The 12,441-nt window shown below is 36.2% G+C and overlaps 1 protein-coding gene and 1 long non-coding RNA gene across 4 annotated transcripts; one reads left to right on the forward strand and one right to left on the reverse strand.

Annotated features, from left to right (window-relative positions):
- The first annotated feature begins 520 nt into the window (after positions 1–520).
- LOC116333313 (cyclin-dependent kinase 4 inhibitor C-like) lies at positions 521–9,135 on the forward strand. The gene is made up of 4 exons (XM_039606513.1): positions 521–604; positions 4,552–4,732; positions 4,817–4,985; positions 7,435–9,135. The coding sequence occupies exons 1-4, from the start codon at positions 584–586 to the stop codon at positions 7,436–7,438; spliced, it is 375 nt and encodes a 124-aa protein (XP_039462447.1). The 5' UTR covers positions 521–583; the 3' UTR covers positions 7,439–9,135.
- Positions 9,136–9,217: 82 nt separating this feature from the next.
- LOC120436142 lies at positions 9,218–12,221 on the reverse strand. Of its 3 annotated transcripts, none has more exons than XR_005610176.1 (5): positions 11,669–12,221; positions 10,920–10,985; positions 10,787–10,825; positions 9,853–10,561; positions 9,218–9,549 (listed from the first exon to the last, which is right to left on the reverse strand). It is a non-coding gene; the product is annotated as an uncharacterized LOC120436142 (long non-coding RNA). The 3 variants fall into 3 exon arrangements; XR_005610177.1 differs by lacking the exon at positions 11,669–12,221 and having other exon boundaries at positions 9,853–9,942; positions 10,406–10,561; positions 10,920–11,265; XR_005610175.1 differs by lacking the exon at positions 11,669–12,221 and having other exon boundaries at positions 10,920–11,265.
- Positions 12,222–12,441: the final 220 nt, after the last annotated feature.

A 12,441-nucleotide genomic window follows, 5' to 3' on the forward strand; every position in this document is an offset into this window, starting at 1 on the left:
AAACTAAAAGCACACCGGCCGTGACGTTACAAAAAAAGACTTCTTGCTCCGTATCTGTAATGTAATAATAAAAGGCGCGCATCGTCTGCGCCAGCGCGTTGACGTTTCAAAACATTCACATGGACAATGAATGAAGGCACCACCATTATTACCGTCTTATGAAGTTCCGTTAACCGTCCCGCCTATGAGCCAATGAGGAACCGTCCAATCAGGCCGTCTCTTTGGAAAGAACGTCTGTCGTTGATGTTCACGAGCTCTGGATTCATCCGAGAGGTTTTTTTTTAAACGGAGAGGAGGCTCGCCTTACGGTGACTGCGCGATATTTCTAACGAAAGTCATCTCCGTGTCTCCTTCCCTCTTTCATCCTGTAACCCGTTAAAAAAAACGGAAATACAAACTCGAATTACTTTTGAAAACGAGCGGGAACTGCCAGTAAATGCATCACATGCTTGAAATCATGCGTGGAGGCGACATTTTATTTTTTTCTTTCTTTTCTTTTCTTTTTTTGTTTTTCGGGGATTTTCAGCTCGAGTCGTTTGGAAAATGCGATGCCACGCACTGAACAGCAGGAGGAAGGCGTGCTATGGTTTTTATTTCATTTAACGTAAGTTTTTATATTTATCTATTTAATTATGTTGTGTTTTGTGCTTACTTTTTGTCATTCAGACATCATTGTCACAATTCTGGCTTTGATTGCGTTTTTTCAGGCTGCAGGTGGGTTACTGTATACCTGACATATAGATATTGTGAAAAGGTTCCATGGAGCTTTTCCCATAAACAGGCCCAAACATGACATCAACAAAATATCTGCACACAGGAAAATCAGCAGGGGAGCAGGAAAAAATAGGCAAAATTATTTTCTTTGAATATTCTAATTATGACCTACATGGAGTATATCAGTATCTCGGGAAGGGTGGGAGAGGCAGCATATATTTTGCTGCTGGACAAGCATAACATGCTCAAATAGAAGCTTTAAACATGTAATCAGTGTTGATTCTGACACACAGTAGAGCTGGAGATTTATTGCACATCTTGTTTTTGATGAGTGACCCCTAAACTGATTCTATTGAATTTTACAAATATATCATTAGGTGCCCAGTCCTTATGTAAAATACATGATGCATATAATCTAAACCTGTCTTATACCCCCTACATTGTTTTATTTGCTTTGCTTTTGTCTGTTTGTTTGTTGGCTTTTTTTTTTTTTTAGAATTGGAAACACAAAACTAAGAAAAGACATGACTGAAGAAAGAGATTTGAGAAATTACTGATTGCTCACTAAAATATTTGCAGTAAAAACCAAAACAAAGCATATATATTACCATCTAACTAATTATCAATAGGCTAGCTTACTGCATTAACAATGATTTTTCAGTAACAGCTCAAGAGCTGCACAGGTTAAGCCAAGGATGATGCAAGGGTGGGAGGGACATGTTTCAGATTTCTCTGTATTTGGCCAGTCCACCATCCTGGATTATTTCAGTCTTAAACACAGCCTGCTGAAGTATTTAGGTGATAAGTTTGCTTGCTTTGTATTGCGTTTTAAAGGGACACCTGATATGAGTCTCTCTGACCAGCTCTGCAATGCCTGTGCAACTGGAAATCTATTAGAAATCATAACTCTACTGCAAAACGGAGCTGATGTAAATGGAAAAAATGTGTTTAATAGGACTGCAATACAGGTAAGTAATAAAAACCTTTTGAACTGGCTTTTTTTCGAAGTGATTTTAAACATATTTGGATGATTTCAGTCTGTTTTGCTTGCTAGCAGCTTGATTTACTTCCTTGTTTTAGTGCTTTTTGTGTTAGAGGCCGAGGCCTCCTCACATGTACTCTTCAAATATCCACCAGCTTCGATAATGTCATCATTATACTAAATACAATCGTCTCAGATCGATGTAAATATTTTTTGAAGTGCAGAAATCTGCGTGTGGCAGTTATAAGTTTGGACTCTCCAAAATAGATTTAAGTGTAGTGAAAAAGATAAACAGTTTACCAAAAGTCTAAAAAGCTGTGCTGAAATTCATGATTTACTATCAGATTTGAATAAATGTATATGTTAATATAAATACATATGTGTGTATGAGTGTGTTTTATGGAGTAATAAGATGTTCTTTTATCACTTCCTTAGTTTCACAATTTATTTTTCAAATGCAGATTTTGTACTTGACTCAGAGAGAGTTGTAGGTTTTTTTGTATCACATGAAGTAAAGAATAAACTCGTGTTCATATTATTGTAATTAAGAGAAATCAGCAAATACGAAGCAAGATTAAAGTCTGAAATTGTCAGTGGAGTTAAGGAGCAACAAAATGGTGGTGTTAAGGAAATGGTGGGTGAGGGTATTAGCTGTTAAAATAACCTGGATTTATTCAGATGTACGTTTTTGCTTTAGGACAAAATATATAAATTGTTCAAGTCTCTTAATTTTACAAGAAGCGGAAAATAAAGAATAAGTAATTAGTGGTTTATGGCTGTGGGCAGAGGTCTGAACAGATCCTTTGTGTCTATCCAACACCATGTTTGGGAGAAAAAGTCTTAGTCTGATTTTTGTTTTTGTTTGTTTTAGTGAAAACTCTTTAAGTAGCAGCTACATTTCATCATAAAGTAGGGCACAGAAAAGAAAGCACACTGATGAAGCATGAGGCAGACAGACAAAGGCGCGCCCATTTGTACAGAAAACAACCAGAAGTTCTGCACATTATGTGGTCAGCTTCCATCCAAGTTTCATGTATGAACTCTCACTTTTATTTTATACTCAGTTGAATATTAAACCATAGATAACTATGCACAGTCATTGGGGGGCATAAGTGCTTATAATTAATAAATAAGTTGCCCACAGTAGAAAAGCTTTTACTTGCTTATCTTGTCCTCTATTGCGTGCCGTCCTCCTCTTGTCTGTCATTTATTCTTGGTGTCCTACTATTTCTATTTTTATTCCATGTACAATGAGAATAAAAGCCTATTCTGTTCTGTTCTGTTCTTATATGCTATTTATTTATTTATTTAAACACCAACACGCTAATGCAGATGTCTGTCAGATCAAAAATCAACAGAATTCTACAAACGCATCCATTTACACAGAGAGGTTGGTACTTTGCATTTGCTGCTTCTACATTTATCTCAAGAAAAGGCAAAAAAGAAAAAGAAAACAGTGTCACTCTGCATGTCATGTTACACTTTCACCTTCCTTACTGCTCAATCTAGACAAAGGAGGGCTGCTATATCCTGAGCTGCCTGCTGTAGTCCTCTTTATTTCTCTGTAGATAAACTTTCCTTTCTCTTGGTTTTGTGCTTTAGTTATCAAATGCAAAATCAATATCACATGTGACAATTAAGTATCAGTATTACAATAATCCATATTGTATTCACACATTTCTTCCTTTTTTTTTAAATTGATTGAAACAGGTTTTAATAATCCTCCATCTATCCATCTACCTCCTTCCTCTCTTCCTCACTTTAGCGAGGGCGCCTCCAGATAAATAATACCAATAAAAAAATAAAAAAAAAATTGGGTATCGCACCAAAAACAGAATTTCCATTCTTTATGCTTTTGTCAAATATAGGTTACTTGAAAAATATTGAAAAAAGAAGAAAAGAATTCTATGCTTAGTTAATTTCCTGCTATTAAAGATATCACTGAAAAAAGTACATTTGAAAACCAAACAAGATTTTGAAATCCATAAATATCTGTTTTAATTGATTGATTGATTGATTGATTGATTGATTGATTGATTGATTGATTAAGAGCAAGAGTTACCATTAAGAGCAAACCTGTTCAGAAAGTCAAATAATCATATGCTAGCAGGAGCAGTTTCCCGTGACTAGAAGGCCTGTTTTTAGCGGAGGCAGCGGAGAGATTTAAGTAGGAAATCCAGTCTCGTGAAAATGAGCCAATGGGCTGCTGTCAGTGCTTGTAAGGCCTGCAGCGGCCCCAAAATGCGTGGGCCCAGCGTGAAAAATGCCCGGTTTGCCAGATTATCAGCCCGTGTCCTGCTTGGATCTGATTTTAAGCGTGCTTGTTTTTATTTATTTTTTTGCTCATGCACTGTCTGAGTGACACACGAGGTTTAATATGAACGATCATATTGCGTGCAGGCCTGCAGTAGAACGGTCCACTCAGAGAGAAAGCTCCTCCTCGTTGGCCGCTCATCCAACATATCGTGTGCTCGCGAGTTCATAATTATGCAAAATATTTTTGGAAATTCATACATGCTGACATGTTTCTCACCCATCTGTCCCATTACTTTCACTCTGGCAGTATAACTCAGTCCTTACCTGTCTGCCACCAATAGAAACAGGTCCGCTGATGCTGCTCCAATGGAAGGCGCAAATTTTCCCTGTGACGACAAGAAACGTCAGAAGGAGAGGCGGGGCGAACGCGGCCCGGCAGAATTAATAACAATACACTTATTGGGCACTAAATGCTTTCAATTGGGATTTGGTGTCATGGGATGAATTTAATATTTAAATATAAAAATGATAATCGCCAGGCACACCCTGGGCAGCTCCTTAAAGCTTCTTCTTCTCCTAAATGCTGTGTGTGTGTGCAGGTAGTGAAGTTGGGGGACTCCCGGGTCATTGAGACCCTGCTGCAAGCGGGGGCAAATCCAAATGTGCCAGATCCCTCCTGCGGTCTCACCGTGACCCACGATGCCGCTCGTGAAGGATTCGTGGATTCTGTGCGCGCGCTGCTAACATATGGGGCCGATGTTAACATCGCAGATGAAAAAGGTACGGAATTAAATGATTTCATTTACTTATGTTTTGTTTTCTTCTCGCACCTGGTTTTTTCTTGACCTATAACTCCATATGAAGGTAACCTTCCGCTGCACCTGGCCGCCAGTAAGGGTCACGTGGAGGTTGTCAGGCTACTCATTGGATACACCGAGAATCGCGGCGTACGCAACAATGACGGACTCACCGCCGAGCAGCTCGCGCGCGGCAATAGCCACACGGACACAGCCACGTTCATCCAAAACCATCAGTGAGTGGACCAGACTGCACCTTACACGATAAGTTACAGAGTTTCTGGTCCCAAAATAATTTAGGTCTCTAGGAGGGATTTTTCCTGAGCCCAGTTAAGTCAAAAACACAAAGTAAAGGAACAAAACAAAAGTTTTAGTACACTCTAGTGTGTGTGTGTGTGTGTGTGTGTGTGTGTGTGTGTGTGTGATGTTTAGAAATAAAGAGCCATGTAAAAGATGTAGGATAATTATTTTATATGTCAGTACAGTGCTTTGTGCTCTGAATATTTTATAGCTTTGTGAGTTTTAAGGCTTCAGGCGTGACAGTTTGTTTTTTCTTGTTTTGTTAGTTATTTGTTTAATTATGAATTACCTAAAATTAGTGGACAAATTCCAGCCTGAAGAGAATCGGTAGGTAGGCTGTGGAGCATAACAGTGAGATGTAAAAATTATGTCATGTCAATAACACACATAATGGCCTTAATTTTTTTTTTACATCTTTTCAACACTAAAAGATACATTTGGTCTCTCTGAAAAATAAAATGAAATAAAGATAAAATTAAAATAAAATTCAGTTAAATTTAATAATAAATAACAGGGATAAGTGGTCGTGGATAGAGTGAGCTACTGTTTCTAGCTTACATATAAGTTTATGCTGAAGCACTATAATCTTTCATTTGTTTCTAGAACCTGTGTGAAACTACACCAACAGATTACAGGCTGTCTGTGGCCACAACATGTGCTGTGTGTTTAAATCTGTTGCATTTGCCTCATCTCACTTTACTATTTCATTAACATATGAAGTCAAATTTGTATTCTTTGTTTTTTTCTCTATATGACACATTTATAGTCACCTAAGTACAGTTGTGCTCTCACATGCTTACTAAGCAGAGGTTAGGAAGTAAGAGCCATAAGATACAAAGAGTAGTGCAAGGAGCAATTTTATACTTATTTTATACTTATTAAACCAGTGTGCACCTTTACAGGCTACTCAATGAATCTAAGGATGAACAAGCTGCTTTAAATCATAAACTGCTATGCTCATAGATTAATACAGGCACAGATGTAAAAGCTTTCTGACCAGCCTCAGGAGCTGATACAAACAGGTATATGGGGTACTTTCCAAAGTTACACAACTTACCACAATAGCTACAGAAAGCACCGAGTTACTGTTAACCAAACAATCAACGTGAGCTTGAGCTTGGCCTGATTTTACATGTTAATAGTCAAATAGTTCAAATCTGTCAATACACTCTGAGGACACACACTGAGCTTTCTGAGGCCCGTCCATTGTGTGCCAGAAAACAACGTTTCTGAATGTAAAGGAAACATAATGCTGCTGTCACCTTTTCTATATAATTAAAATATTATTTTCCAGTTCTCAGATTGAACTGGTTTGTTTGGTTTTTTTCTTGTGTTTCCTCAGCGAGGCTTTGAACTCTAATAAAGTGCCTCTTTTTGATACTCAGCTCGAAACATTTAACCGAAAGTGAAACTTAAAATCTTTCGTGCGCATTAACATAATAAAGGCGCGTGCTCCTGTTTTCATTTAGTTTGAAATTAACCGACCGTCTTGTTGTTCCATTTTTAATAGCAAATAATTACACCGAGCTTGTAATAACCTAGTGGTGATACTGTTGTTTAACTTCTTCATTACCAGAATTAGAATTATTGCAACCTGTATTTGAAGTGTGTCAGCTGAGGGGGCGTCACGGCCTGAACTCGCGAGCTTTGTTTTGATGTCAATTCATTATTCGAGGAAACCGGAGGTCGCTGTGTTAAAGCTTCTTTCTGAAATAATCTCAAATCAGATTCCAGTCAGACGTCAGTTCATCGTTAATGAGAATGCGCATACGCCGCATCTTCTTTAGTTGTTTTTTTTTTTCTCAAACAGGACCGGACAGCTGAACCTGCAGATTTTAACTTCACCTCAGGTCTCCGCCACCACAAAGTCCTCGATATACATGGGTTTTTGTTTGTTTTGGGGGGCGTTGCTCTAAGTAACTTTAGATTGTGTCTAGGTGCAGATGGAAATAAAACGCACACTGCTGACAAAGCTTTCCTTTATGGAGCAAAAGCAATAATTAAGAGACCGCACACGAGAAGCGAAAAATGCCCGCCTTAGACGAGCCTAGGCAAAAATCGATCAATCCGAGGCAAATGACAGCGTTGTGGAGGATGTGCGCTGAGCTACAGCGCAAAGAACAGTTTAAAGGTGACAAACCAGTTTTTTTCTTTTGCTTTGGAACAAAAACAGATTTTAATGTCGGTTGGAAATTAATCCCAGGGTTAAAATCAAATTTGCCATCATGCCTCGTGGAGCTGACGACACAGTGAAAATGTTTAGCTTTTATAGACTGTAAAACTAATTGTAGTTCCACTTATTTTATGATTTTGTCAGGTCTAATTTTAGTTAGTATGCCTGATTACAGAGGTTAAATATGTGACATGAACTTTTTTCTCCCACAGGTAAGAGGAAGGATAGGATTAAGAGAACCTGGAATCCGTTTGGAAACTTCTTCTGATCTTTTGTTTCATGGACTTTTTTCCCGGGACATTGAACACATCGATAAGTAAAAAAAGTAATTAGCACTACAAAAATCTGGTTATTATATTCACAGTCTAGTGGAAAGAATACTTAGCAACACTTGCTTACTAAATCAAAGAATGTGACTCTTTCATATGGTTATTGAAAAACTGTGAAAGTGAGTGCATAAAAGTGTTTTTCTATTGTTATTTTTATGCATTTACTAACTAACTAACTAACTAATACCTTACATACTGTGAAAGATCACTTTCACATTCACCATTAGGTGCACCTACACACCTCCAACACAATCACATAAACATTAACTTCTTTTTGATGCTGCATTTTGTTTGGTGGTGTTATGTTCCAGTCATCTACACTCAAAAAAATGAAACGTTGACTTTAATTAAAATTATTTTGTCAACAGGTTCCACGAAATTGCATTGTGTTAGTTTAAAGCAAAAATCTTTAGTTCATCTAATTTTAAAAAACTACTTAAGATTAACAAGAGATATTTAAGACTACCTAAATCAAATTATGTTGTATGAACATAAATGATATATTTACAGGTTAGATAGTTTAGATTAGTTACTTCAACACATTTCTTATTTGTGGCAGTAAAATGTTAAATTTAAGTTAGATTAATTCAAATATTATATTTTCAGCCACCTTGTGCTTTACTAATTAGTTTTACATAAATCTATTTTGTCAACAGGTTCCACACAAATGAATTAAGTACATCCAACTTATTTTTTTAAATTTCTTTTATTGCCAACACATTCAGTGAGCATTTGTGTAAACCCAGTCCAAAATAAAACACAACAGGTCATTAGGGTTAGTAACTAACAGTATGTAGACAGATGGAACATCAACACTTTAAATTAAATGTCTGTATCTGCCAGAAATAGAAGAAAAAAACATTGAAGACCACATAACATGTTGATAAGATGACACTTGAGTTATGCACATGTGATGCTAGTAAGGTCTGTGGAGTGTTTTTTCTTTTAGTGTCTAAAATGGATAGCAAAGTTGCTATTTGCAATGATTGCTTAGGGTCAGTCCAGTAACACAACGCCAATGAAGTGCTTTCCTTTAACAATGCAAAGTGAAGTGTCCACCTCAACAGCCACAATTAAAAAAAAATAATGTTGTAATAATAATAATAATAATAAATAGTCCACTGATATTAGCAATCAAAGAAAATTATATCACCATCCCAAATAAAACTTTAATAAAACATGCCAGCATTATGGTCTAACAATAAAACAGCTTGTCAGCGTTCAGTTTTTTTGCAACAGCACAACAGTAACCATTTAACACTTGCCACACTCAACGTTTATTTTACCAGTGTTTGGGCAAAAAACTTGGGTTGTAAACATTTTAACATGGAAACAATTGTTCGTCTTTAAAAGCCCGCAAAATATACATTCATCCTGCATTCCTAACTTACCCTTATTCTTAGTATGTATTGCAATTACCTTTACAATGCACACAATGTAACACAAACAGAATATGAACATATTTCCACCTCATAACAATATACCTTGAACGCTAATATACACACCACCCTTCAACATTTCTGGTGCAGTATCATCTCTCAATTAAATCCTTTAAATCTCAATACTTTTGATTGTCTCTTACTAGCCCCCTCCCCCACAAGAGTAAAATCTCTCAAATTGTAGTAGTTTACAAAGTTTTCAAAATTTCTCTTAAATGTAATTTTCCTTTATCTGTCATTTTCAACAAATTACCGTTTTATTCCCATTCAGCCTCTGAAAAACTTCCGTCCATCTGACAGAACATTCATCATCCAAATTAAGGGTTGGCTTATTCATTCAGTTTATTCTTGAGCATCTGTACCTTGGTCAAGAGTCTGCTGACATACAGATGAAGGAAGAGCTTCTGAAGTACTTCAAAGGCCATGTTTTCCAGGTCATGCAGAACACCCTAGATGGTTATACCCACATCGGCTGGAGGAGTGCTGACATCAGCTTTTTCGATGGTGAAGACAGCAAGGGTAATTTGTTCCAGCTCCCTCTGAACAGCTGTAGCTGTAGCTTAGACACAAAAACAAAGAAAAATGGCGTCCAGTTAAATTAAAAAAAAGAAAAGAAAAAAAAAGAGCCAAAGCTACCCTTTAATGAAGTAAACACAATATTAGGAACATGCAGCCCAGTGCGCCACTATTTTAGACTACAGATTCAACAATAAATATAAATAGTTTGGGTATACAAGAAGATTCCCCAAAATATTTAAACAGGTTCCATGCAAATTACAACAACAACATTACAACATGCAAAAACATTAGTTATTCAAAATTTGGTTTAATACAGATAAAAAACTAAACTAAAATTACCAACCAATTATTCTTTGAAGAGGATACTTGGGTCTTCATTCAGGTAAAAAGGTAGTGCCCTGAGGACACACTCCCTCCCCTTTTCAATAGTTTCCTTCCGTAGAGAGTGGCAGAGATACAGGAAGAGAAAACAGATATACTTTAGGATGACACAAACTCACATTATACGCAAAATGAATGACATATTCACTGCACAGATAGACATGTACACAAGACCAACTAATCATCACATGGACATGAATAGTTAACCTGTTGGGCAGGGTTTCCACCACATTATATATGTCCATAATGGAGGTATAGACAAACTAATACATCATCGTTTTTGCATTCAAAAACTGATCTTTAACATAAAAACATTCACTTATGGTTTAACCCGAAATTGAGGGATCAGATTTTACTTATGTTTAGGTAATTTTAATTTTCCAAAGTTTTGAGTACCAAACTTTGTCTTGCTTAATATAAATGTAAGTACACTGTGCAGCTACCATACACTAGCTGTTTAAATTTGAAAGTGATCTTATTAGCCATAATATTTTGCTACCAACAGAATAATGCACCTGTGTGGGTGGGGCCAAAATTTGTCTAATTTACTTCACTGCAGCGCCTCCTTTTTTCTTGAAGACTTTTATGAGCCGGTCAGTGTATTGGTCAAGTTGTGCAAAAAGCCTTGGAACAAGTGGAGCAGTAGTAATCCTCACAAATTCTGCTTCCACCTGAAAACATGTCAACAAACACAACATACTGTACTGTAAATATACATACTATATGTACACATATACATACTTTATAACTAAAACTAATGTAGAAAGACCTCATTAAAGCTATAATTTTAACACAAACATTTACACAAAATGCTAATGGAGCCATTACAGCTTTTATTGTTATTTATCAAGTTCCAAAAAATATTGATCACAGCTGATCTGAAAAGCATTTCATACCTCAGGCCCTTGAACTGCAACCTTTACAATGGTTCAGATCTGGAGAAGAAATAACAGAGGCATTGAATGGGTCACTAAAGAAAAATTAACTTATAAAACAGTTTTGTTTTTAAAAGTATAACAGTTCACATACCACATACAAGCTCAGCAGTACCACATACACCACATCAGTATAGGAGGGAGCAGGTAAAGGCAGGATCTGTAAAGTAAAACAAGAAATTCATTACTTAATTTCAAGAAGCAAATTATTGATTGAATTACAACTAAATAAAATACTACTCAGAAGAAAAGCAAGAGATTGACACTGCCATGTGCTAACTTTCTATAGAAGCAATTATCACCAGGTCTGTCGACTTCCATTGTCTGTCCACTCACATGTCGTGAATAATTTTATTTAAAAAAGTAAGTGTGTGATTTAACAAACTGTAATTTATAACTATGCTGATATGTATAACTCCGCTAGGAAACATGCTGTATTTACAGACCATTTTACATAATACAGATTACTGATAGAGCATAACAATGGTGTCACAGTGGCTTTCGCCCTCGACTTTTGGATTTTAAATGTCACTTTATGCTATCCTTGCTATCCTATTCGATATTTATGACTCTCGGATTACAGTAAAGGAATCCCAAGAAAGCAAATGAAAAAATAACCCCATGAACCCCTGTAGCTAATCCCTTAATAAAACCAAAAACAATAAAAATGTTTCTTACACAGTCCACAAAATAAGCATGTTAAGCATGTCCAGGACCCAGTAAAACTAATGTAGAACAAGCGCACGCAAACGATATAACATGTCTTATAAGACAAACGCAAAATATAACCATGCTCGACATGTAGATACTACACAACATAGTCAAAGAAAAAACTGGTCTTACCTCTCAAAGAAACAGCAGCTTGGCGCCAAAACAACGTTTTTAAGTTAAATTTGAAGTCTTGCTCATGAGCAGGCCCAAGCCGTGAAACCTTGTTGTTCTTCGCGGTTTCATTACAACTGTTTTTGCATTACTGCCACCTAGTGGATATACAAAGTATATCGATCCTAATTGACTTAACTTAAATGTCATGCCATCAAGTAACACATTAGTATTATGTACAGTGAATAATAGACACAATTACGTAGACTTGATTAGAAAAACACATGTTAACTTAACAAAAACATATATTTTAAGTAAAATGAAAATAAATAATTAATATACACTGAACAATCCACCTCATTCATTTTTTTGAGTGTATGAAAGCTCTCAGAAAAAGCCTGGCACCTTTGTGTCTGGGCTAACATTTATCTAATGCTTCAAAGTTAGTACAAAGTTATGTTGTACCAAACAGCAAGCATCAAAGTGTGGCATCTAACTGTAACCTAAGAATGGTTCTTCTGTTTTTTGTGGACACTGCAAATAAATCAGACGTGCAATTTTCTTCTTCTGTATTGTCTGTTTTGTTATTTTCCTTTAGCACATCACATAGTCATATTTATGCTTACCAACGAGAAAAGGTTTTGCAAGTAACCATTAATACACATAATCTATTATATAAGAAAACCTTACTCTTTAAATCTTTACACTGTAAACCCGAATGTTCAAAGTAATTAAATAGATTAAGTAGTGTATACTCAAAGTCTTTAAAAAGTTCTGTTAACTTAAATATGTCA

This window comes from Oreochromis aureus, linkage group 23 (genome assembly GCF_013358895.1).
Source record: "Oreochromis aureus strain Israel breed Guangdong linkage group 23, ZZ_aureus, whole genome shotgun sequence".
In the NCBI taxonomy this organism is placed as follows: Eukaryota; Metazoa; Chordata; class Actinopteri; order Cichliformes; family Cichlidae; genus Oreochromis; species Oreochromis aureus.

Bases quoted from the DNA above. Each gene is read 5' to 3' on its own strand.
- LOC116333313 (XM_039606513.1), top strand. From the start codon at position 584: ATGGTTTTTATTTCATTTAAC. The intron at 605-4,551 runs GTAAGTTTTTAT...GTGTGTGTGCAG, and splicing joins TGGTTTTTATTTCATTTAAC to GTAGTGAAGTTGGGGGACTC. The intron at 4,733-4,816 runs GTACGGAATTAA...CTCCATATGAAG, and splicing joins TAACATCGCAGATGAAAAAG to GTAACCTTCCGCTGCACCTG.